A 21,878-nucleotide genomic window follows, 5' to 3' on the forward strand; every position below is an offset into this window, starting at 1 on the left:
TATGAGCCAACAATGTGATGTGGCTGCAAAAAAGGCAAATGCTCTTTTGGGCTGCATTAATAGAAGCATAGCTTCCAAATCCTGGGAAGTACTAGTTCCCCTCTACTCAGCACTGGTTAGGCCTCATCTGGAGTACTGTGTCCAGTTCTGGGCACCACATTTTAAGGATGCAGACAAACTGGAGAGGGTTCAGAGGACAGCAACAAAGATGATCAGGGGACTGGAAACAAAGCCCTGTGAGGAGAGACTGAAAGAACTGGGCATGTTTAGCCTTGAGAAGAGAAGACTGAGGGGAGAAATGATAGCGCTCTTCAAGTTTGTCACAGAGGTTAAAGGTTGTCACAGAGGGGAAGGCCAGGATCTCTTCTCGATCATTCCAGAGTGCAGGACACGGAATAATGGGCTCAAGTGACAGGAAGCCAGATTCCAGCTGAACGTCAGGAAAAACGTCCTGACTGTTAGAGCAATACAGCAATGGAACCAATGACCTAGGGAGGTGGTGGGCTCTCCCACACTGGAGGCATTCAAGACGAGGCTGGACAGCCATCTGTCAGGGATGTTGTGACTTGGATTCCTGCAGTGAGCAGGGGGTTGGTCTCGATGGCCTTGTCGGCCCCTTCCAACCCTACTATTCTATGATTCTAAGGTGAATCCAAACAGAAGTAGGTGTGGAATGGAAGAAGGGAGAGATAATTGGCATATGGGAGAAGAGTAGGAAGCTCTGTCTGATATGCTGTTCTAGTTTAAAGGGCAGATGTTTATCTCTGGTTCAGCTCCTAATGATTTGCGACACAGCCAGAAGAACCTAGGAATAGATCAAGCAAGGGCCTAGGAAAAGAGGAGGCAGGGGCCTGAAAAAGCTGCTACCAAGGGAAGAAGGAGGAACTTGAAAAGGAGGATCAGAATCAGAATGATCCAAAAGAATATGGGGAGGGAAAACAGAAAGAACAGGTAGACAGAAGAGGTATTTATGGCAAGGAACTTCAGAATGAGAAAGTGGACATTTTCCTATCCAGCTCAAAATCATTTGTGTTCCAAGGTTATATGTAGGACTACTACCATCTCTCTTCTCTCAGGGCTCCAGTGCCTTTAAAAATGGCATATCCATGCTGGAAAAAGTCTTGGTTGTTCACATTCCTACTTTATCAAGTATCTGTCTCGTCTGTCCTGGTCCCTTCTGTTTCTGCCAACAGACAGCTTCTGCTACTTCTGTATGAGCATTCTCCCCACTCCCCATCTTTCAGTGCTCTTGTTTCCTCTGTTCCTTGTCTTCTTTTCATAAGGCATCTGTTTTTTCTACCTACTGTTCACACAGACCTGCCTTTCAGTCTACTGCTGATGGCCTTCTTCCTTTGGCTGCCCTGTTCCTTAGATTTCCAGCCTCCTGGGACCACCTGTCTACCTTGCCATTGTAGATGGCCCTGTCCGTGGAGCCAGGGTGCTAGTTTAGTTCGATACAAAGTGATCACTCCCTCCCTTAAGAGAAACTACCTGTGGGTTTTCTGTGCTGCCTGTTCTATTCCCTCAGAATTGAGTGTGTGGGACCACTGTAAGATCTATCTCAAATCAGCTCAACCAAGAGGGGTCAGTGGTTCACTACTGCTGCCCCCAAATTCTGTAGGCATACAATATAGATGCCAAAATTATATGAATTGCTTATCAATGTTTATCCTTCTGGTAGAAGTCACTAGTTCTGATTACTTTTGAGTGTTTTAATTTCCCTTTTTTCTAGCTTTCCTAGGTGGTATCCTTTGATACTGGGGAGGAACGGAGTATGGTTGAGTGACTGACAGGCCCACCTTCAAGGGTGTGCTTTAACGAGCTTCAATCACTTTGGGGGAGGTGTCTTGTGGGTATATTACTTTAATACCCAGTAATTAATCATCTAGTACTTAATTATCTGTGTGTATGACAGATAATTTGTCTGCTCAAGCACTGTTTCATTCTAATAACATTAACACGTGTCTGTTATGAAATCAGCTCATGGCATGGGCAAGGCGTGTAGTGTCAGTAGCAGTAATATTATTGGGGAAGAGGTAGAGGAGACAGTGGGACTGGGAGAGCTGTTGCCGCTGCCCTTCCTGCCCAAGATCAAATGTCCCTCCTTTGCAGCAGGCAGTAATAGCATGTTGGAGCATTCCTCCAAGAAGCTTCATCCAAGCTCTGGGGCTGGTTGCGGGAGTAGGAGGCAGCCCATGCAGAGTGCAGAGCAGGCTCTTTTTGTGGAGGAGGCCGTGGGCAGCAGCAGGACTTTGACTCCCCAGTGGTGGAAGAGGCGGGAAGAGATTTTATTAGGTCTTGGCATTCCTCAGGAGCTTTCAGATGCAGTGGAGTGTCTCTCTGCAAGGCCAGAGAAGCGGATGATCTATTTGCCCACAGCCCTATGAGCCTTAGCTCCTGCACAGAAGGCAGCATTGTCTGTATTACTAGTGTGGTGAGCAGTGTGGAAGAGGCAGAAGCACAACTGCCAGCACCAGCTCCCCTCTGGTGCCCCCAGTACTCCTGTGTTGTTGGAGGAGACTCAGAACTGAGGTAGCAGAACTTCTGGGTCACCTTCCAAGAAATATAGTGTTGTGTGGGATCATTCTGGGGTTGCTGCAGATTCCCAGGTATGCCACATGCCTGCACTGCAGGAAGCATATGAGCAGGGGAAAGCAAGCTGGGCACTATGCCACCACCGGTCTCTGTCAGCACTGGAAGAAGCAACATCAGTCACTCCTGCTAGGGACAGAAGAGTCAGGGGGCAAGGGTAAGGCTGTTGTGCCGGGACAGAGTCAGCATGAGCAATTCAAGGCTTACACCTGTCAGTGCCCCCCCCCCCAAGAAACAGAGGATTAGGCAGGCCACTGTGGAGGACATGGGGTGGGGCAAATACAGAGTCACGAGATGTCTGTTTCCAACACTACTGTAGATCACCAGCTGCACTGGTGAGACATTGGCTTTGGGTGACCAGCCATTCAGTCTGGTGGAGTCCATTGGGTTCAGGCAGCTGATAGAGGCTGTGGTCCTGTATTACAATGTACTACCTTCACAAGACCATAGAGCCCTCCCTGGACCAGGCATGCAAGGAGGAAGTGCTGGATCAGTTGCGGAGAGCAGAAGTGCAGATGGTGCATTTCACCTTTAATATTTGCAGCAGCCAGGGTGGAGTGCATGCCTACCTGCCCCTCATAGCATACTGGTGGGAGGAGCCTATGGGCACAGGAACAAGACCCAGCACCATTGAGACTGTGAAGGTAGGCTGTAGATGGGCCTTTCTTCCTGATGACATCATAGACTAGTCCCATACAGCAGCAGAAATCAAGGTGGCCGTTATGAGGATGGTGGACAAGTGGCTGGGGCAGCATCAGCTCAGTCAAGGTTATATGGTCATGATGGTGAGAAGAATATGTTGAAGGCAGTACAGGATGCTGGGTTTGTGATCATCACAATTTCCACCTCAACATGAGGAGCGCTCTGGGTTTCAGAGTGAAGAATGCGGAACTCCAAAGCGCCTGCCTACCCAGCGCCAGGTCAAAGTAGCAGGTCCCGTGAGTGACACCCTGGAGGTGTCAACTCACTAGCTTAAGGGTGGTTTTTTTTTTTTCACTTTTCTTAGTCATTCCAGTAGGGGTTAATATTGACCCCAAACAGAATAAACTCATCATTTTTTCGCTAGATTGGGTGGTGGGACTACCTGGCAATTCAAACCTTATCAAGGTTGAGGGATTCTTGGAACCTGGAGTTGTAGAAGACTTAGAAATCTTATGATTTCCCCCTGCCGCTCTGCACTGTTGGGATACATTTTGACCCCAACTGTGGATGGACGGTAGAGCTTGATGTATGTTGTTGGCAATTGACTGTAATTGATCTTTGTGGTTATTCAACAGCTAATTGGAAAACATTCTCCAAGATGAATTTCTTCCTGGAAACACTCAGAGTCGTTGGGCTATTAATATATTACACACTGGAGTCCATCTTTTTGTTATTTATTCCTGTGCGGAAGAAGAATGTTGCTGGTGAAATAGTGCTTATAACTGGAGCTGGAAGTGGAATTGGAAGGCTTATGGCTTTAAAATTTGCTCGTCTTGGAGCCACTCTAGTTCTCTGGGATATTAATGTGGAAGGGAACAAAGAGACAGCTAGACTAGCAAGAAAAACTGGAGTTGTAAGAGTACATGACTACATTTGTGACTGCAGCAAGAGGCAAGAGATCTATCGTGTGGCAGATCAGGTAATTATATATTGGAGATGGACTTTGTATTACTTATAATATTTTACCTAGTCATTATTAAGCACGTTGAGATGTGCAGCTGTGGCATGTGGATATCTTAGGAGATGAAACAGGAAGTTCAGCTTCATGTAAAGTTGCGCTTAACTCCATTTGTAAAAAGCCACCATGTCAGCCTGATACTACCAGCCTTTTGATTTATTCAGGTAGGAGTCACCAACTACCTGACTGCCTTAGCTGGAGACACCAAGGATTGAACATGGGACCTTTTGCATGCAAAGCATATAATATCCCACTGAACTATGGTCCCTCAGACTGCAGTGATGTCACTGGATTTCGTTATTTGTGTTTACTGTGAGAGGGTAACTACACATTTAGAACACAGATCACTGTCAGATTTTATAAAAGTTGAGGGTGAAATCTAAAGGAGGGAAGTGCTGGTGGGCAGGAAGGGTGTGCTGAACCCTTTTTCTCTTTCACAACCTTTCCACCACCCCCACCAGTTTGCTTTTCTTTTTTCTTTTTTGAGGCTCTGAAATCAGAAGCATACCCTGCTTGAGAAAGAGGCTGTGAGCAAAAAGTAAAGCATTGCCCTATACCCTGGTTAATGAAGATTTTGTGGTGACCCATATTCTAACATATGCCTTTACTGTTGTCTTGTATAGCTGGCTTCTGTGAAATGTTGCATCACTAAATGTTGCCTCTGCCTAGTAGTTTCTTATAGGCACAGGAGTCCTCGCTATCCGCAAATAATTCCCTATTAGTTTAAATGGAAGAAGTAGATCTGCACATACTTTGCAAAACATTTATTTGAAAAATAGTAAGAGCTTTATACCACCTCATCACAGGGTAACCGTAGTGACTATAAATAGGCCATTCAAAGTGCTGTTAATCTCAAGTGGGTAAGGGTTTGACTATAAGAACCTCTTCTGCTATTTTTCTAGAAAAATAAGTCAGAGAATGTTTGGTCTTTCTTAGGAAAACTGATAAACTAAAAAAGAAAAAAAGATTTCTTGACATTGGCTGGGTTCATACGACATGCTAACCCACACTCAGTGGTTGAGTGTAGGTTGTTGTTGAACTGTGGGTTAGTGTTTTGTCAGAACCTAGGACATTTTCCATGGGGTGGCTTGTTAACCATGCAATATGACCTATTTTTCTCAGACAAACCACTTTAAGAACCCATGGGTTGTTGTTGGGTTGTTTAGGGTGGTTAACAAGCCACACTGCAGAAAATGTCCTGGGTTCAGATAACACAGTAACCCATGGTTCAACAAACAACCTATGGTTCAACAACAACCCACACTCAACCACTGATTGTGGGTTAGCGTGTTGTGTGAACCTAGACATTGCCTGGGTTCAGATGACACAACCACCCATTGTGGGTTATTGTGTGAAACGAGCCTGGTGGGTTGTGGTGTCATCTGAACTTGGACCACTTCCCGCACGGTGGCTTATTTTTTGCCAACAAGCCACCCTGACAGCCCATGGCTTGTTCTTGGGGTTGTTTAAGCCATGATGGGTTGGTGTGTCATCCAAACCCGGCAGAGCCAACCCATCATGGGTTGTGGCGATTGGGCAGTGAACCATTCAGCAAGAGCAAAGAAAAGCCCTACCATTCTTCCTGAGCAACCTCGCCTGTGCCACAGTGACAGCCCCTCCACCGATGCCCAAATGTCACTTTGGAGGGGCTGTCATTCGTTCACCAACCCCTTTTAAAATTATTTTTGCATACCCCAACATTTGCTCAAATGGGGCTGGAAATGTTGTTATTATTTTTTCAGCCCCATGAACATGCTGTAGTTACTGCGAATGGGAGCAGTGAAAAGGGGGGTGGGGAAAGTAGATCTCCCTTAAAAGAACTTGCTGGAGACTCGGGGAAGTATGGAATGGAAGCAGGGCACCCCCAAGTAGCAGTTCAACATTTAAAACCCTGGGGATCATCTTGCTAAGGGGGCGGGGGGAATCTGGTCCCCTTTTCCCAACCCATCCATTGTCAACAGCAGTCAAAGTTGCCTGTATGCACCCCCTTCTTGTTAATTACCTTGTATGCTTCATATTTCAATTGGTTCCCTTTGACAGCTGAAACTTACAAGGCAGTAGGCAAGGCAGGGCTTTATATACTTCTGACAGCCACAAGTGCAGACTTGTGCAACTGCAAAAAGCTGACAAAAATAAGAATAATTAAAAATAACAAAGACCTTTGCACAAATTATTGGGGCTGAAAAAAATTACACACACGTACATACATATATTCCAGCGCCATTTGCCCAAACGTTGGGGCCCGAAAAAGAAAGCTGCAGAACAAAAATGGGGTTGCAATGGGGATGGGATGGGCAGACAAGATGGATTCTGCTACAAAGTCCTGTGGGATATGTGCCGGAGCCATCCGGAGGACTGAGGGGGAGAACAACCCACAGGAAGCCCAATCATCTGTCTGGCTCACCGTGGGTTGTTCTGTGAGCAACCAACACTGGATGGCTTGTTCACCAGGGTGGGCTGTCATGTCGTGCAAACTCACCCATTATGAAGAATCCTGCAAATCCCTTTATATTCAGAAGCTTATCCTGGTTACAGAGATGGCATTTTCTCTGTTTAGTGCTTTATTTTCAACTCTGTAAACTTGCTAAATTTTGTAAAAAAATAAAATAAAAATGGAACATATTCTAACAGGCTGTGCTTGTTCTAGGTGAAAAAGGAAGTTGGTGATGTTAGTATCCTGATTAACAATGCCGGCGTTGTAACAGGAAGTAAGTTCTTGGACTCTCCAGACTTGCTGATGGAGAAGACAATGGAAGTGAATGCAGTGGCAAACTTTTGGGTAACAAATTTGTGATTAACTGTGAAAGTACATTTGGACTTGAATCGTTGTTGTTGTTTTACTAATCAACAACCAGTCTTATAGGACTTGTAGTAGGGTTAATGGATTCTGTGATATAGCCAAGCACTTTACAGAATTGAAGTTAGCCAGTCTGACACTCCTAGTCCTAGATTAACAAGTGGCCAGGAGAAACATTTTACTAGAGAAAATAACTCAAAAGATGATAGCTGGGGGTGAAAAAAAGGCAACATCATTAGAATCCATCTCATTGCAGAGGATTGGAAAGTAGCTACTGTAACACCAACTTGGGATCCAGGGGCTATGGGAAACTAAAGATCTGTCAGCCTAACTTCTGTCCTACATAAATGAATAGGAAGCTTTATTTTATTTTATTTCATTTTATTTCATTTCATTGTTACTCATTTTTATTGTGAAATTTCATCAACAAAAAGAAATGTATATAAAAATTATATACATACATAGATTTGTATATATCCATATCAGTGAATACATATGTATAAAAATACAACTTCTTTGTAATTATACATAAGCTTCAACTTATCCAAATAAACATCCATTTGAAGGTAGCTTCAATACACCACCCATTCAAATATTGAAAATGTTGTAAAGTCCACAATCCATTGCATTATAGGAGATTAATATTTATCTTTCCAGTGTTGTAATATCAGTCTTTGAGCTGTCAAAAGGCCACGGAAATTCCATTTACGCTGATTATTTGTTAATTTCCATGGTAGATAATTTAGAAGGGCATGTACATCTGTAAATATTAAAGGCCATTCCAGTACAAAATTCATCTGTATAATAACCTCCTCCCCAAAAGAAGCAACGACTGGACATTGCCAGATATGTTTAAAAGAAGCATTACCTGCATTGCACCACCAGCAATTAGCTGAATTAGACAAACCCTTATTAAAGAGACGTTGCAGCATCCATTAGACATGAAGCAAAAGTTTTTGCTGAATAAGACGCAGCCCAAGATCCCTAGATGTGACAGGTATAGAAGCCAAAGCAATGATCTGTTGTTTGGGCAAAATGGGACGATCCCGTTCCCTATTCCATTCCTCTATATCGTAATTATTCACCAATAACAAGCATTTATAGACATGGATTCTGGGTTGTTTTGCCTGACCAGCCTCAATAAGCACTTCCAATAATGATGGAAACTCTGATGCAATAAAAGCAGCAGGACCAAACCTAGATACTCACAAATGGCAAGCATTGCCATTCAGCCATAGCTGGCAAATCATATTTGGCACACAGGATAAAAACGACAAGAACTTATCATTAGCACCCACCAGTTGATCCAAAGTAAAAATCGCTTTATCTGTCCATGTGCACCACAAAAATAATGTCTTACCAATTTAGATCTGGATTTCCCCATAAAGTCAAGGTAGCATGAGAAAACGGATCAAAGTGTAACTGACGTGACATTATATGCCACACATCTCTAACAGCAGAAACTGTGGGAGGAACCCTATCTGTTCTTGTGTGCCTAGAACCTAATACATTCCATTTAGAGAGAGGAACCAGACAAGAAGATTCCAAAACTGACCAAAGCGGAAGAGCCGATGTAAATGGGAATTACCAAAATACAGTACAATTCAACTGATAAACCTGGTGATATAGAGCAAGATCCAGAAAACCAAATCCACCATATTTAATTGGAAGTTGCATCCTTTTCAAAGATAATCATGGTGGAGTGGACGCATACCCCCCCCACAAAAAAATTATGAAACAGAGCATTGATTTTATGAAAATATTTGCCAGGTGTATAGATAAAGGAATCCCACATACAGCATAAACAATCTTAGGTTTAGTATTCATCTTGAGTGTATTTACCTTATCCCACAAACTCATCTTTAAAGATGCCCATCTGTCTAAATCCTGAGAAATCTTATAAATCAGTTTATTCAAATTAAGCTTGAATATATCTCTCAGAAAGACCTTGCCAAAAACTGCTGAGTAAACTTAGTGATGGGACAAGAGAAGGTCGAATTATTTCTGTTATATATTTGTTGGTGTTTCATATTTGTAAGTCCCTCTGGATGGACAGTGAGTAAGAGTGGCATAGAAATACTAAATAATCATAATTACCTATTGGAAACTGGCTAAAGAACAGATAGAAGAGAACAGGAAATATGGGCAATTTCCACAGTGGATGGAGACAAGCAGTGCCCCCTACCCTCCTGATCTGAAATCAGAGATGAGCAGTAAGGTCATCAGGCTTGCAAATGAGAGGCAGGGATTCAGGATGATGAAGAACTTCAGAAGTATCTAAACCACGTGAATGGGCAAGAAAATGCCAAATGAGATTCAGTGAAAATAAGTATGAAGTGTATGTGGGAGTCCACAAAACCTGCTCTGGCATACAGCCCTTTCTTCCTCAGTATCTCAGGTAACTAAGCCCAAGGCTCAGGCAGGCTTCAAAACATACGTGGATAACTGGCACAAAGTTTAAAGGTGAGGAGGTGTGTAAAAGCTGAAGAAAAAGGGTTCCAAAAAGGGAAGGCCTGCCAGAATAATAGCATCTTTAATGCCTGCTTAAAAACCTTCAACGAGGTCAGCAGGCGCATTTCAACCAGCAGGTCATTCCACAACTGAGGGTCGGCAAAGGAGAAGGTCCTTGCGTGTGGCTGCCAGTCTCACATTAGGCAGCCGCAGCAGAGAGCCCTCAGAGGACCTTAGGTGGCAGACTGGGATGTAGGGGAGAAGGCGCTCCCTAAGGTACCTTGGACCTAGACCATGTAAGGCTTTGAAGGTAAGAACCAGCACTTTATATTTTGCTCGGAAACAAATTGGCAGCCAGTGTAAAGATTTTCAATCCAGTGTAATATGATCTCCACGGGATGTCCCAGAGACCAGCCTGGCTGCCATATTTTATACTAGTTGAAGTTTCCGAATTAAATATACAGGCAGCCCCAAGTACAGCACATTGCAGAAATCAAGCCTAGTGATTACCAGCCCGTGCACCACCATTACCAGGTCCATATATGTGGAACCACATATTCCAGGAATGGGTGTCGCTGGTGTCTCAGCCAAAGTTGATAACAGGCACTTCTCACCATTGCCTCCACCTAGGGTGCCAGGAGCAGGCTTGGGTCAAAAAGCTGCCCAAGCTACAAACTTGCTCCTTCAGGGGGAGTGCAACCCCATCCAGAACTGGTTGACATACCTCAATATCTGAATTTGGACCCTTCACGATGAGCACCTCTGTCTTGCCTGGATTCAGTTTCAGCTTATTCTCCCTCATCCAGCCCATTACTGACTTCAGGCAGTCATTCGGAGGAGTCATACCTTCCTTGGATAAAGATGATAAGGAGAAATAGATTTGAGTGTCATCAAAGTACTGATAACACTCAGCCCCAAACCTCCTGAAGATCTCTCCCAGCAGTTTCATGTAGATATTGAACCACATTGGGGATAGAATGGAGCCCTGAGGGACTCCACATAATAGTTCCTTTTTCGAGGAACAGCTATCCCCGAGCTACACCATCTGGAACCGTCCTGAGAAAAAGGAGCAGAACCACTGCAGAGCAGTTCCCCCAACCCCCAACTCCCTCAGGCGATCCAGAAGGATACCATAGTTGATGGCATCAAATGCCGCTGAGAGATCCAAAAGAATCAACAGGGATGCACTCTCCCTATCGATTCCCAGGCGAAGATCATCCACCAATGCGACCATGGCAGTCTCAGCTCCATATCCCTCTCTGAAGCCAGTTTGAAATGGGTCCAGGTAATCAGTTTCATCCAAGACTGCCTGGAGTTGAATGGACACCACCTTCTCAATTGCCTTGCATCAGAATGGTAGATTGTTTCCTAGCCTGTAATTATTGAAGTCTAGGGGGTCACGGGAAGGCTTCTTCAGAAGCTGTCTAACAATTGCTTCTTTCAGACAAGATGGAAAATTACCTTCCCTTAGGGAGGCATTAATAATATTCAGCAAAAGTTGTTTTACCCTCTCCCCTCCCTGGACTACAAGCCAGGATGGGCAGGGATTGAGAGGGCAAGTTGTCTTTTTGACCAAGCCAAGCAGCTTGTCCACATCATCAGGACTCACAAGCTGAAAATGATCCAGTTTAATTGTGCAAGCAGAGTTGCTGGACACCCCACCGTTGATTTCTGTCCCTACGACAGTGTCTAAGTCGGCTCATATCCAAGAGATTTTATCTGCGAAAAACTCATTAAAGGCGTCACAGCGAGCTACCGAAAGCTCTAAGATCAGATTCAGTGTGTGTGTGTGTGGGGGGGGGGGGGCTGACTCACCTCCCTAACCACACTGAACAGCTCAGCTGGGCACGAGATTGCGGACATGATATGTGTAGAGTAGAAAGCTGTCTTTGCTGCACATATCACCACCCCATAGGTCTTCAAATGATCCCTATGATGTGTCTTATATTCAAGTTGAGTTTTCCGCCATCGGCGCTCTAGTTGTCGTCCTTGCAGCTTCGGCTCCCTCAATTCTCCTGTAAGCCATGTAGCTTATTTGGAAGCGGGTAGGAGAGGACGTCTCGGAGCGACCATGTCAATAACCCTGGTCAGATCTTCATTCCTCACAGAGACCAGGGACTTGACAGGGTCGGCAGTGGCACCAGCCAAGAACACCCCCCCCCCCGAGGCATTGTGGAATCGCAATGGATCCATCAGCCTTCGGAGGTGGACCATCTTAATTGGTCCTCCACCCCTGCAGAGGTGGGTAGTAGCCATGATACCAGCCCTGACCAGACAGTGATCCGTCCATGACAATGTGGAGACAGATAGAGCCTCCACCCATGGATCATTCTCCTGATTGGAGCAGAAGATCAAACTGAGCGTGTGATCAGCTTCATGTGTTGGCCCCTTGACCATCTGGGACAGGGCCATGGTTGCCATGAACTCCTGAGCTACACTTGGCAAGTTGGACCTGAGGGGGATGTTGAAGTCACCCAGGACTAAAAGCCAATACCAGCTCCAAGACCAGCTCTGTGAGCTCAGTTAGGGACTCTGTTAGGCAGTGGGGTGGCCAGTTTGTTGTTTATTCGGTCAGTCACGTCCGACTCTTCATGACTTCATGGACTAGCCCACGCCAGAGCTTCCTGTCGGCTCTCGCCACCCCCAGCTCCCCCAAGGCCGAGTCCGTCACCTCCAGAATATCATCCATCCATCTTGCCCTTGGTCGGCCCCTCTTCCTTTTGCCTTCCACTTTCCCTAGCATCAGCATCTTCTCCAGGGTATCCTGTCTTCTCATTATGTGGCCAAAGTACTTCAGTTTTGCCTTGAATATCATTCCCTCAAGTGAGCAGTCTGGCTTTATTTCCTGGCGTATGGACTGGTTTGATCTTCTTGCAGTCCAAGGCACTCTCAGAATTTTCCTCCAGCACCACAGTTCAAAAGCATCTTATCTTCCTTCGCTCAGCCTTCCTTATGGTCCAGCTCTCGCAGCCATAGGTTACTACAGGGAATACCATTGCTTTAACTATGCGGACCTTTGTTGTCAGTGTGATGTCTCTGCTCTTCACTATTTTATCAAGATTTGTCATTGCTGTCCTCCCAAGAAGTAAACGTCTTCTGATTTCCTGGCTGCAGTCAGCATCTGCGGTTATCTTTGCGCCTAGAAAGACAAAGTCTGTCACTGCCTCCACATTTTCTCCCTCTATTTGCCAGTTATCAATCAAGCTAGTTGCCATAATCTTGGTTTTTTTGAGGTTTAACTGCAACCCAGCTTTTGCACTTTCTTCTTTCATCTTTGTCATGAGGTTCCTCAGCTCCTCCTTGCTTTCAGCCATCAAAGTGGTATCATCTGCATATCGGAGATTGTTAATGTTTCTTCCAGCGATTTTAACTCCAGCCTTGGCTTCATCAAGCCCAGCATATCGCATGATGTGTTCAGCGTACAGGTTGAATAGGTAGGGTGAGAGTATACAACCCTGCCGTATTCCTCTCCTAATCTTAAACCAGTCCGTTGTTCCGTGGTCTGTTCTTACCGTTGCTACTTGGAACCACAGATTCCTCAGGAGGCAGACAAGATGACTTGGTATCCCCATCCCACCAAGAACTTGCCACAATTTGTGATGATCCACACAGTCAAAGGCTTTAGAATAGTCAATGAAACAGAAATAAATGTTTTTCTGAAACTCCCTGGCTTTCTTCATTATCCAGCGGATATTGGCAATTTGGTCTCTAGTTCCTCTGCCTTTTCTGAACCCAGCTTGTACATCTGGCAATTCTCATGCCATGAATTGCTGGAGTCTACCTTGCAAGATTTTGAGCATTACCTTACTGGCATGTGAAATAAGTGCCACTGTTCGATAGTTTGTACATTCTTTGGTGCTTCCCTTTTTTGGTATGGGGATATAAGTTGATCTTTTCCAATCTGTTGGCCATTCTTGTGTTTTCCAAATTTGCTGGCATATGGCATGCATCACCTTGAGAGCATCATCTTGCAAGATTTTAAACAGTTCAGCTGGGATACCATCATCTCCTGCTGCCTTGTTATTGGCAGTGCTTCTTAAGGCCCATTCAACCTCAGTCTTCAGGATGTCTGGCTCTAGCTCACTGACCATACCATCAAATCTATCCCCGATATTATTATCCTTCCTATACAGATCTTCCGTATATTCTTGCCACCTTTTCTTGATCTCTTCTGATTCTGTTAGGTCCTTGCCATCTTTGTTTTTGATCATACCCATTTTTGCCTGGAATTTACCTCCGATGTTTCTAATTTTCTGGAAGAGGTCTCTTGTTCTTCCTATTCTATTATCTTCTTCCACTTTCGTGCATTGCTTGTTTAAAAATAATTCCTTATCTCTTCTGGCTAACCTCTTGAATTTTGCATTTAATTGGGCATATCTGCCCCTATCACTGTTGCCTTTTGCTTTCCTTCTTTCTTGGGCTGCTTCCAGTGTCTCAGTAGACAGCCGTCTTGCCTTCTTGGTTGTCTTTTTCTTTGGGACGTTTTTTGTTGCCACCTCCTGAACAATGTTGCGAACTTCTGTCCATAGTTCTTCCGGGACCCTATCTCCAAATCTAGTCCCTTAAATCTATTCTTTACCTCCTCTGCATATTCATGAGGAATATTAGTGAGCTCATATCTGACTGATCTGTGGGTCTTCCCTATTCTCTTTCATCTGATTCTAAATAGTGCAATAAGAAGTTCGTGATCTGAACTACAATCAGCTCCAGGTCTTGTTTTTACCAACTGCATAGATGTTCGCCACCTTTGGCTACAAAGGATGTAGTCAATCTGATTTCGGTGTCGACCGTCTGGTGAAGTCCATGTATAAAGTCGTCTCTTAGGTTGTTGGAAGAGAGTGTTTGTTATGCACAGTGAGTTGTCTTGGCAAAATTCTATCAGCCTATGTCCTGCTTCATTTTGTTCTCCCAGACCATGCTTGCCTGTAATTCCAGGTGTCGTTTGAATACCCACCTTAGCATTCCAGTCTCCTGTAATGAAAATAACATCTTTTTTTGACGTACTATCCAGTAGGTGCAGCAGATCCTCATAGAATTGATCTACTTCTGCTTCTTCAGCATCTGTGGTTGGGGCGTATATTTGGATCACTGTGATGTTAAATGGCTTACCCTGAATTCGAATTGAGATCATTCTGTCGTTTTTTGGATTGTATCCAAGCACTGCTTTAGCCACTTTATTATTAATTATGAAGGCTACTCCATTTCTTCTGTGGTCCTCTTGTCCACAGTAGTAGATCTGGTGGTCATTTGATGTGAAGTGGCCCATTCCAGTCCATTTCAGTTCACTGACACCCAAAATGTCTATATTTAATCTTGACATCTCCCCAATAACCACATCCAATTTGCCCTGGCTCATAGATTTTACATTCCAGGTTCCTATGGTGTGTTGATCTTTAGAACATCGGATTCATCGTTCACCACCAGCACCATCGGCTGCCAGCCGTCCTTTCAGCTTTGAGCTAGCTGCGTCATCACATCTGGGGCTAGTTGAACTTATCCTCTGTTCCTCCCTAGTAGCCTTTTGACCATCTTCCGGCCTGGGAGTTCCACCTTCCGATGGTATACCGACATATCTCTGGTTGTACTGATCCATTTAGTTTTCATGGCAAGAATACTGGGGTGGGTTGCCGTTTCCTTCCCCAGGGATCGTATTTAGTCTGACCTCTCTGCCATGACCTTCTCGTCTTTACTGGGGCTGTTGGGGGGGGGGGTCTTGGGTGTCCCTTCACGGTTTAGCTCATGACGTCATTGAGGTGCTCAAGCTCCAGCACCATGACAAGGTAACGATCTCATTTGCTGAGGAGGAGTACCTCTTCATCTCTTGTACTGGGGTGGCTGGTACACTAACAGAATCCCCAGTCTGTCCCGAGACCAAGATATACATACTCGATGTGAGCCAGTTCCTTCACAGTGAGTCTGCTCAGGGGGATGTTAACTTTGTGGACCACTGCTACACCACCTCCCTGTCCTCTTCTCCTTACCTGCTCTACTACGGGGTACCCAACCAGGAGAAGCTGTGCCCATTCAGGCCCATCTGTCTCCCCCAGCCAAGTTTCTATACTGCATTCCAGGTCAGCCTTTTCATCCAAGATTAAATCATGGATGGTTGTGATCTTATTCCGGACTGACCTGGCATTGCAAAGGAGCAGGCAAAGATTCTGCCGGTGGCTTGCCCTGCTTCCCAAGGTACCTGGGCTGACAGGGCAACCAGAAGGCTGGATAGGTGTAAGATACCTGCTCTCCTTTCTCCTATGAATGTTTGTTCTGCCGGCACCATATCTCCCCATGCCCCCGTCCCGTTATTGCCCCCCCTACACACATAATGCTGACTTTGTCTCAGAAAAGACATCAAACTCAGCAACATTCAGCAGAATAAAACAGTCAAGCCCAACATCCGATCTCTCACCTGGAATGTACACCTAACACTCCCCTCCCATCTCTCACCCTGGACGGAGGGCGGGGGCACAATTCAATACCAGCAGGCTCTCACCCTGTGGTATAAAATCACTTCCCTTTCACCCATACAATAATAGAGAGCCTGACTTGAAAACAAATGAACACAGTCAAAGGCCACCCCCCCAACAGCCCCAGTAATCCCCCCTCACTCCCCAGAAGGGGAGGAGAAAGACGGGAAACACAGAGAGAGGAGAGAAAACCAAGGGATATGGCCCTCACCCTCGCTGCCCCCCCAAAGGGGCGACCCCCCCCTTTGGTGTCTCCCCCTCTGAGGGCACCACCGCCCACGTTGGCTTCCCTTAAGTCCAGCTCCCTGGAGGGACAGCCAATGGCTGGATGCCAAACACTCCCCAGGGAACCAGGTCCTCAGCTGCCAGAAGTAATGAGGCCTTCCCAAGGCCAGACAGGCTGCTGTAGCAGCAGTGAAGGAGCAGGGAGTTGACGCTGCCCAAGGAAAACACCTCCCACCTGCTCCTCAGATGAATTCCTCTGCTGCCACAGTTCTGGCTCTGCTGGCTGCTGCTGGTTCTCTTATGGGCTTCCCACAGAATGCTAGACTAGATAGACCTTCAGACTGATCCAGCATGGCGTTTCTTATGTTCTTACTTGCCCAATCCTTGCTGCTGAGAGAAAGAAGCGAGGAGTGACTGTAATCTCTTCTTGCTCATCATCTCACTGGGTGGTGTGGTTTGGATTGTTGGGCCCAATCCTCACTCTCATGCAACCCATAGGGAAACCACAGGTGAGCGAGTGGCTCATCCTAATATGAGCAACCATCTATGCTGCATCACAGAGAGAGAGAGAGAGAGAGAGAGAGAGAGAGTGCACAGGCAGAGGCAACCGCTTGAGATTTTCTTTAGATACTGCCATGGGCCCCATCCTCCCTTCAGTGGTGCTCAAAAGAGGTGAACAAGATAGGAGGCAGAAGCAGTTGCTACCTTTCCTTGCTTGCACACTCCCCTCATTGCTGGAAGCCTTAATGCCCAGAGGAAGAGGCACTGCTGGAGGTGGGGTCTCAAGAGGGTTTCCGCTCCTCTTATGCAGCCTCTGCTGTAGGGCAGAGGGAAGGAGGAGAGATTACTGTTTACTGTTTGATTGCCTTTCCTCACCAGCAGCCGTGCTGATCAGCTGCTGTTGCTTCAAAATACAAGCAGCACTATTAAGCATGCCTTTGAAAAAGTGTGCTTAATGTAAGGTGTTGTTAGATGTAGCCACCTTGAGTACCATTTTTGGGTAGAAAGACAGGATACAAATAAATAAATGATTTGACCTTCAGACTAAAAAGAAGTAGGAATGTGATGGTGGGCAGGCTAAACTGGATTGCCTTCTTCGATCTACATGCCAAAGGACTTGATTGGTGCTTCCAGTTCTAATATTTCAAATTGTTAGCCTGAACATAACTGACTAAAATACCAAAAGGAACTAAAAATAAGAGCGCAGGTGAAAATCATACAGGACAGGGCTCTCTTTTTTTGATGGCGTTCCTAGAATAGTTTAAAACTTCAGAATACAAAAAAAAGATTGTTTAGCTTTACCTTGGGCATGTAAAGTTTACAGCTGTCAAGAGAGCCTTTTTAAAGCAAATGGCCAGTGTGCATTACAGCATGATCCTGCTACAGCATGAGTCGATGCCTGTTTACTCAGAAATAAGTCCTACTGAGTTTGATAGAACTTTTCCCCATGTAAATGTGCACAGAAGTCTTAGTTTGTAGAATAGTTGGAATTTAGGAAGTGTTATAATTGAAATACAGCACAATCCTCCCCTTTCTGTTTAACAGAGACCTTTACACAGTATTTTAAAATTTATTTATTTATTTATTTCTATACTGCCCAATAGCCGAAGCTCTCTGAGCGGTTCACAAAAATTAAAACCAAATGGCACATAGTAAAACAATTTAAAATATATAGAACATTAAAACCACAATATAACAATACAACTACAATAAAACCTAGCAGCAGTGCAGGAATTTAAAATACAGATTTAAAACAGCAAAGCTGAAAGTCTAGAAAGCTAAAATGCTAAAATGCCTGGGAAAATAAAAAGGTCTTCACCTGACACCGAAAGGAATACAGTGTAGGTGCCAGGCGAACTTCACTAGGGAGCTCAGTCCACAGCTGGGGTGCCACAGCAGAAAAAGCTCTCCTCCTAGTAGCCACCCACCTCACTTCCTTTGGCAGGGGCTCACAGAGAAGGGCTGCTGAGGATGATCTTAAGGTCTGGGCAGGCACATATGGGAGGAGGCGATCATTCAGATAACCTGGCCCCAAGCCGTTAAGGGCTTTAAATGTTAATACCAGCACTTTGAATCGGGCCCGGAAATAAAGGTTAATGGTCCATTCTGAGAATCCTAAATGAAGGATTTTGGCCCCCCAAATTTCCCTCCTATCATAATGAATCCTGAATAAGAAAGACTTATTCTGAAAGACTTTTGAAAGTCAGCTAAAGATAGGCATATATTCTAAAATGTGGTATATACATTCTGTGCATCCTGAGCCATTTGTTTTTAGGGCAGCGGATGTGTAGGTAAGTTACAAAAAAGAAAAAAAAAGACACAAATATTTCTCGGACGTTTTATGAACACTTACAGTTTTCAGACCATGTACACCAGAAGTGGGGAACCTTTGGCTCTTCAGATGTTTAGGATTCCAACTCCCAGAAGCCCCAAGCCAGCAGGGCCACTGGTAAGGGATTATGTCATCCAAAGTATCTGGATGGGCAGAGGTTCCCTACTGCTGATGTACACTATATTTAGAATGGCTGTCTTCACTCTTAGTTTCTGTGCAAACATAAAACGAGTTAAGAATGAGGGAATTGCTGTGGGGGTGTGATGGATGATAGAAACCTGGAGAAGCTCTGATTTCAAAGGGACAGTTGGGTATTTATACTTAAAACAGGTGGGGGACATGTGGCCCTCTGGATATTGCTGGATCACAACTCTCACCTTCTATGGCCATTGGCCATGCTGGTTGGAGCTGATGGGAGTTGGAGTACCAACAAAATCTGGGAGGCCACAGGTTTTCTGCCACTGAGGATGATCCTGTGGGATTAGTGAGCTAGTCTCCAATAGAAAAATGATGCCAGGTTCATGTCCCAGAGTGATGTTGTTTGGCTTGCTCTACTTCATGAGAGTGAAGTATTTCTAATTTATTTGCAAATAAAGTATTTGTATTCACACACAAAAAGAAAAAGCAGAAAATCCGCCTTTTTGTTCCGATAAATTTATATCACTCCTATTTCCCAGATAGTACAAATGCAGCTATAGATAAACAATATTTGTAAGGGCGATGAAAAGTCTTCTGAAGAATAGGTCATTAATAAAGACAACAATTGTTATTGGCAATGTTATGTTCAGAGATGAAGGATGATTGATTTAGAATCTGCAGTGTAGAACTGGAAAAGGAAAAGCGTTAATGCCCGCAGTTTCCCTGATGGAGCCCCCTAGTGGCTAATTTAGGAAAAATTGTGGAGATATAACCGTAATTTTCTGAGTTTGACACAACAAACTCGCACTATTAAACTAGTTAGATTATAATAGTTTTGACTGTATAAGGGAAAAACAGGAATTACATTTGCTTAAAAGTAGAGCATATTTTTGCTAATGATGGTGATTCTAAGAGTGCACATTGCAAAATAAACTGATATTTACTTTTGGACCCAACAATAGTATTAATAGTTGTATCCAGTAAAGCTAAAAACTGAACATCTGCTATTAATCTCCCAACTTCTAACAAGAGCAGAAATTACCATTGCCAGAAACTTATGCAAACTGAGTAAAATTCCCACAATTTAAATAGTGGACTATGAAGGTATGGCACGCTACTCAAACTGGGTTAATTGTAAGGAAGACAAAAGATGGAAAAGTTTGTAAATCCATGATAGTCTCATACTGCTTATGAAAAGAGAAATGATGGTACGTGAGAAAAAAACTTTTTTTTAATTTTCTATGGTATTCCTGCAGAAATGAAATATTATTAATAATTGTTGTTGTTCAGTCATTAAGTCATGTCATTTGAGAACTATTTTAATAAAAATATACAAGAAGGTGGGGGACAGTAGGTCACCTTTCCTTCTAATATAATACTTAGCACATTCCCTCTCAAAATATGATTTCCATAAATAATAACCCTGTGAGGTAGCATTATATGATGGTAAAGTAGTATCAGCAGAGGCTGGGAAATGATGAGGTCATCGCTGGTCATCGAAGCTTTAAAAGGGTACTTCTTCACTTGTGCCCATTGTCTTGACCACTACAGTAGCGTGTGCACACACACTCATATGGTCATCTCTTATAGTATGATTGGTTGCCTTCCTGTGTTTTCTTCGTAGACTGTCAAAGCATTTCTTCCGGCCATGGTAGCCTCTAATCATGGACATCTGGTGACTGTTGCAAGCGTGGCTGGATTAATTGGTGTCAATGGACTGGCAGGTTGGTACACAGCAGAGATTTGGAATCTAAAGGTACAAACTGCATAGCCCTTCTGCTATTTTAGCATTGCTCTTCAATCCATGGTTTACAAAAGCGTATATGGAAACTATTCTAATTCAGTTTTTAGTCCAACAGCTTAATTTGACTTCGTGCTCAAATTCCTGGCTCATGCATGGAAGTATCAAGTCCCCTTTTTAGAACCTCAAAGTCACAGACTGGGGAAGAGGGCGCAACTACATGTAGCTTTGGTGGGAAGAGCTTCATGGAATAATGCCCCCATGTAGATTTTCACATAAACTCTAGGGATTTATGTAGCAGACCTCAACTGTGAAATAGAATTTTACTGCAGTCCCTAGCAGCCTTAAATGTAATTAAAAACAGCTTAAGCAACACAATAAATCAGGGAGCCTGGCAGGCACCAAGAGAAGTATCTGTGGCCACATTGGCACCCGTATGCACCAGGTTGGAGATGCCAGCTGAAAGGTTTCATGGAAAATTTTAATTTAAAAATATTTAATTTAATTTAATGGGGCTTTAATATTCATACCAAGGCCACAGGATTTCGTGGGCTTCATATCAACCATGAGCCTATCTCAGGTAATATCTGCCCCAACACATGTAACAGGACATACCTTAGATTTGGTTTTTCTGTACTGGGCTAGGAATAGTGATCTGTGGGTGGAGGAGTGAGAAATAACTCAGTTGGCATGGACAGACCATTAACTGGCCAGTCTTGACCCTCAAGCTGCTTGTAACCTCCACAGGGGTGGTGAACTGAATGTGGGTCTTCCCACAGGAGGCTGATGAATCCAGAGGGTTTTCTGAGGTCTCATGGGAATTTTCCTGCAGACTTAACCTGGCGGTCCTGCCAAGACCCTAGTTTCTGCCTGGAATGACAAGAGTAACTAGGCTCTTAATATAATAGCTCCCAAACTTCCCCAACCCTGTCATAAAGCCACATCAGCACCCTGGTATTCTGGGGAGCTAAGGGCAGTGAAGCAATGGGGCAGACAACTAGAGTGCAAATGGCAAAAGGCTGAACACAATTAAGAATTCATCTTAAATCGTTTTCTGTGTTGATGGCGGAGAAGAGATTGTACTTCTTTGCCACCATTGCATCTGGTAAATGTCATCCAGCAGAGCTTTTTCAGATAGTTAAGGGCCTTCTCAGAGTTGGCCCTGGAAAAACAACAACTTGAGCCCTCAAAAGCCCACTGTGATCAAATTGTTGGTCATTTTGCAGATAAAGTCACTTATATCTGTGCTGATTTAGATACCAGTGTTTTAACAAAGTTAGAGAAGGATGTGATGGGAGTGCCATCTACTCACATTATCATGGATATCTTCCAGCATGTACAGCCTAAGGACATGGATGAACTGCTTGGAAGCTTGAGGCCCAGCACTTACTTAGTGGAACCTTGCCCACCCTGGCTTGTGAAATCAGCCAGAGCTGAACTGGGTACTTGGACCTCAGAGGTGATTAATGCCTCCTTGA

The 21,878-nt window shown here is 44.4% G+C and overlaps 1 protein-coding gene across 1 annotated transcript in view; it reads left to right on the forward strand.

Moving 5' to 3' along the window:
• Positions 1 to 21,878, forward strand: part of LOC146346938 (epidermal retinol dehydrogenase 2-like) — a 50,156-nt gene that overhangs the window by 8,729 nt on the left and 19,549 nt on the right. The window contains exons 2-4 of the mRNA XM_084849485.1: positions 3,870 to 4,213; positions 6,900 to 7,031; positions 20,284 to 20,383. Coding sequence (XP_084705611.1) covers positions 3,893 to 4,213; positions 6,900 to 7,031; positions 20,284 to 20,383 — 553 coding nt within the window. The 5' untranslated portion in view covers positions 3,870 to 3,892. The remainder of the gene's footprint in view (positions 1 to 3,869; positions 4,214 to 6,899; positions 7,032 to 20,283; positions 20,384 to 21,878) is intronic.

The sequence above is a fragment of the Heloderma suspectum genome, chromosome 4 (assembly GCF_057233095.1).
Source record: "Heloderma suspectum isolate Gila_16-S chromosome 4, 16-S_ref, whole genome shotgun sequence".
NCBI classification, from domain to species: domain Eukaryota; kingdom Metazoa; phylum Chordata; class Lepidosauria; order Squamata; family Helodermatidae; genus Heloderma; species Heloderma suspectum.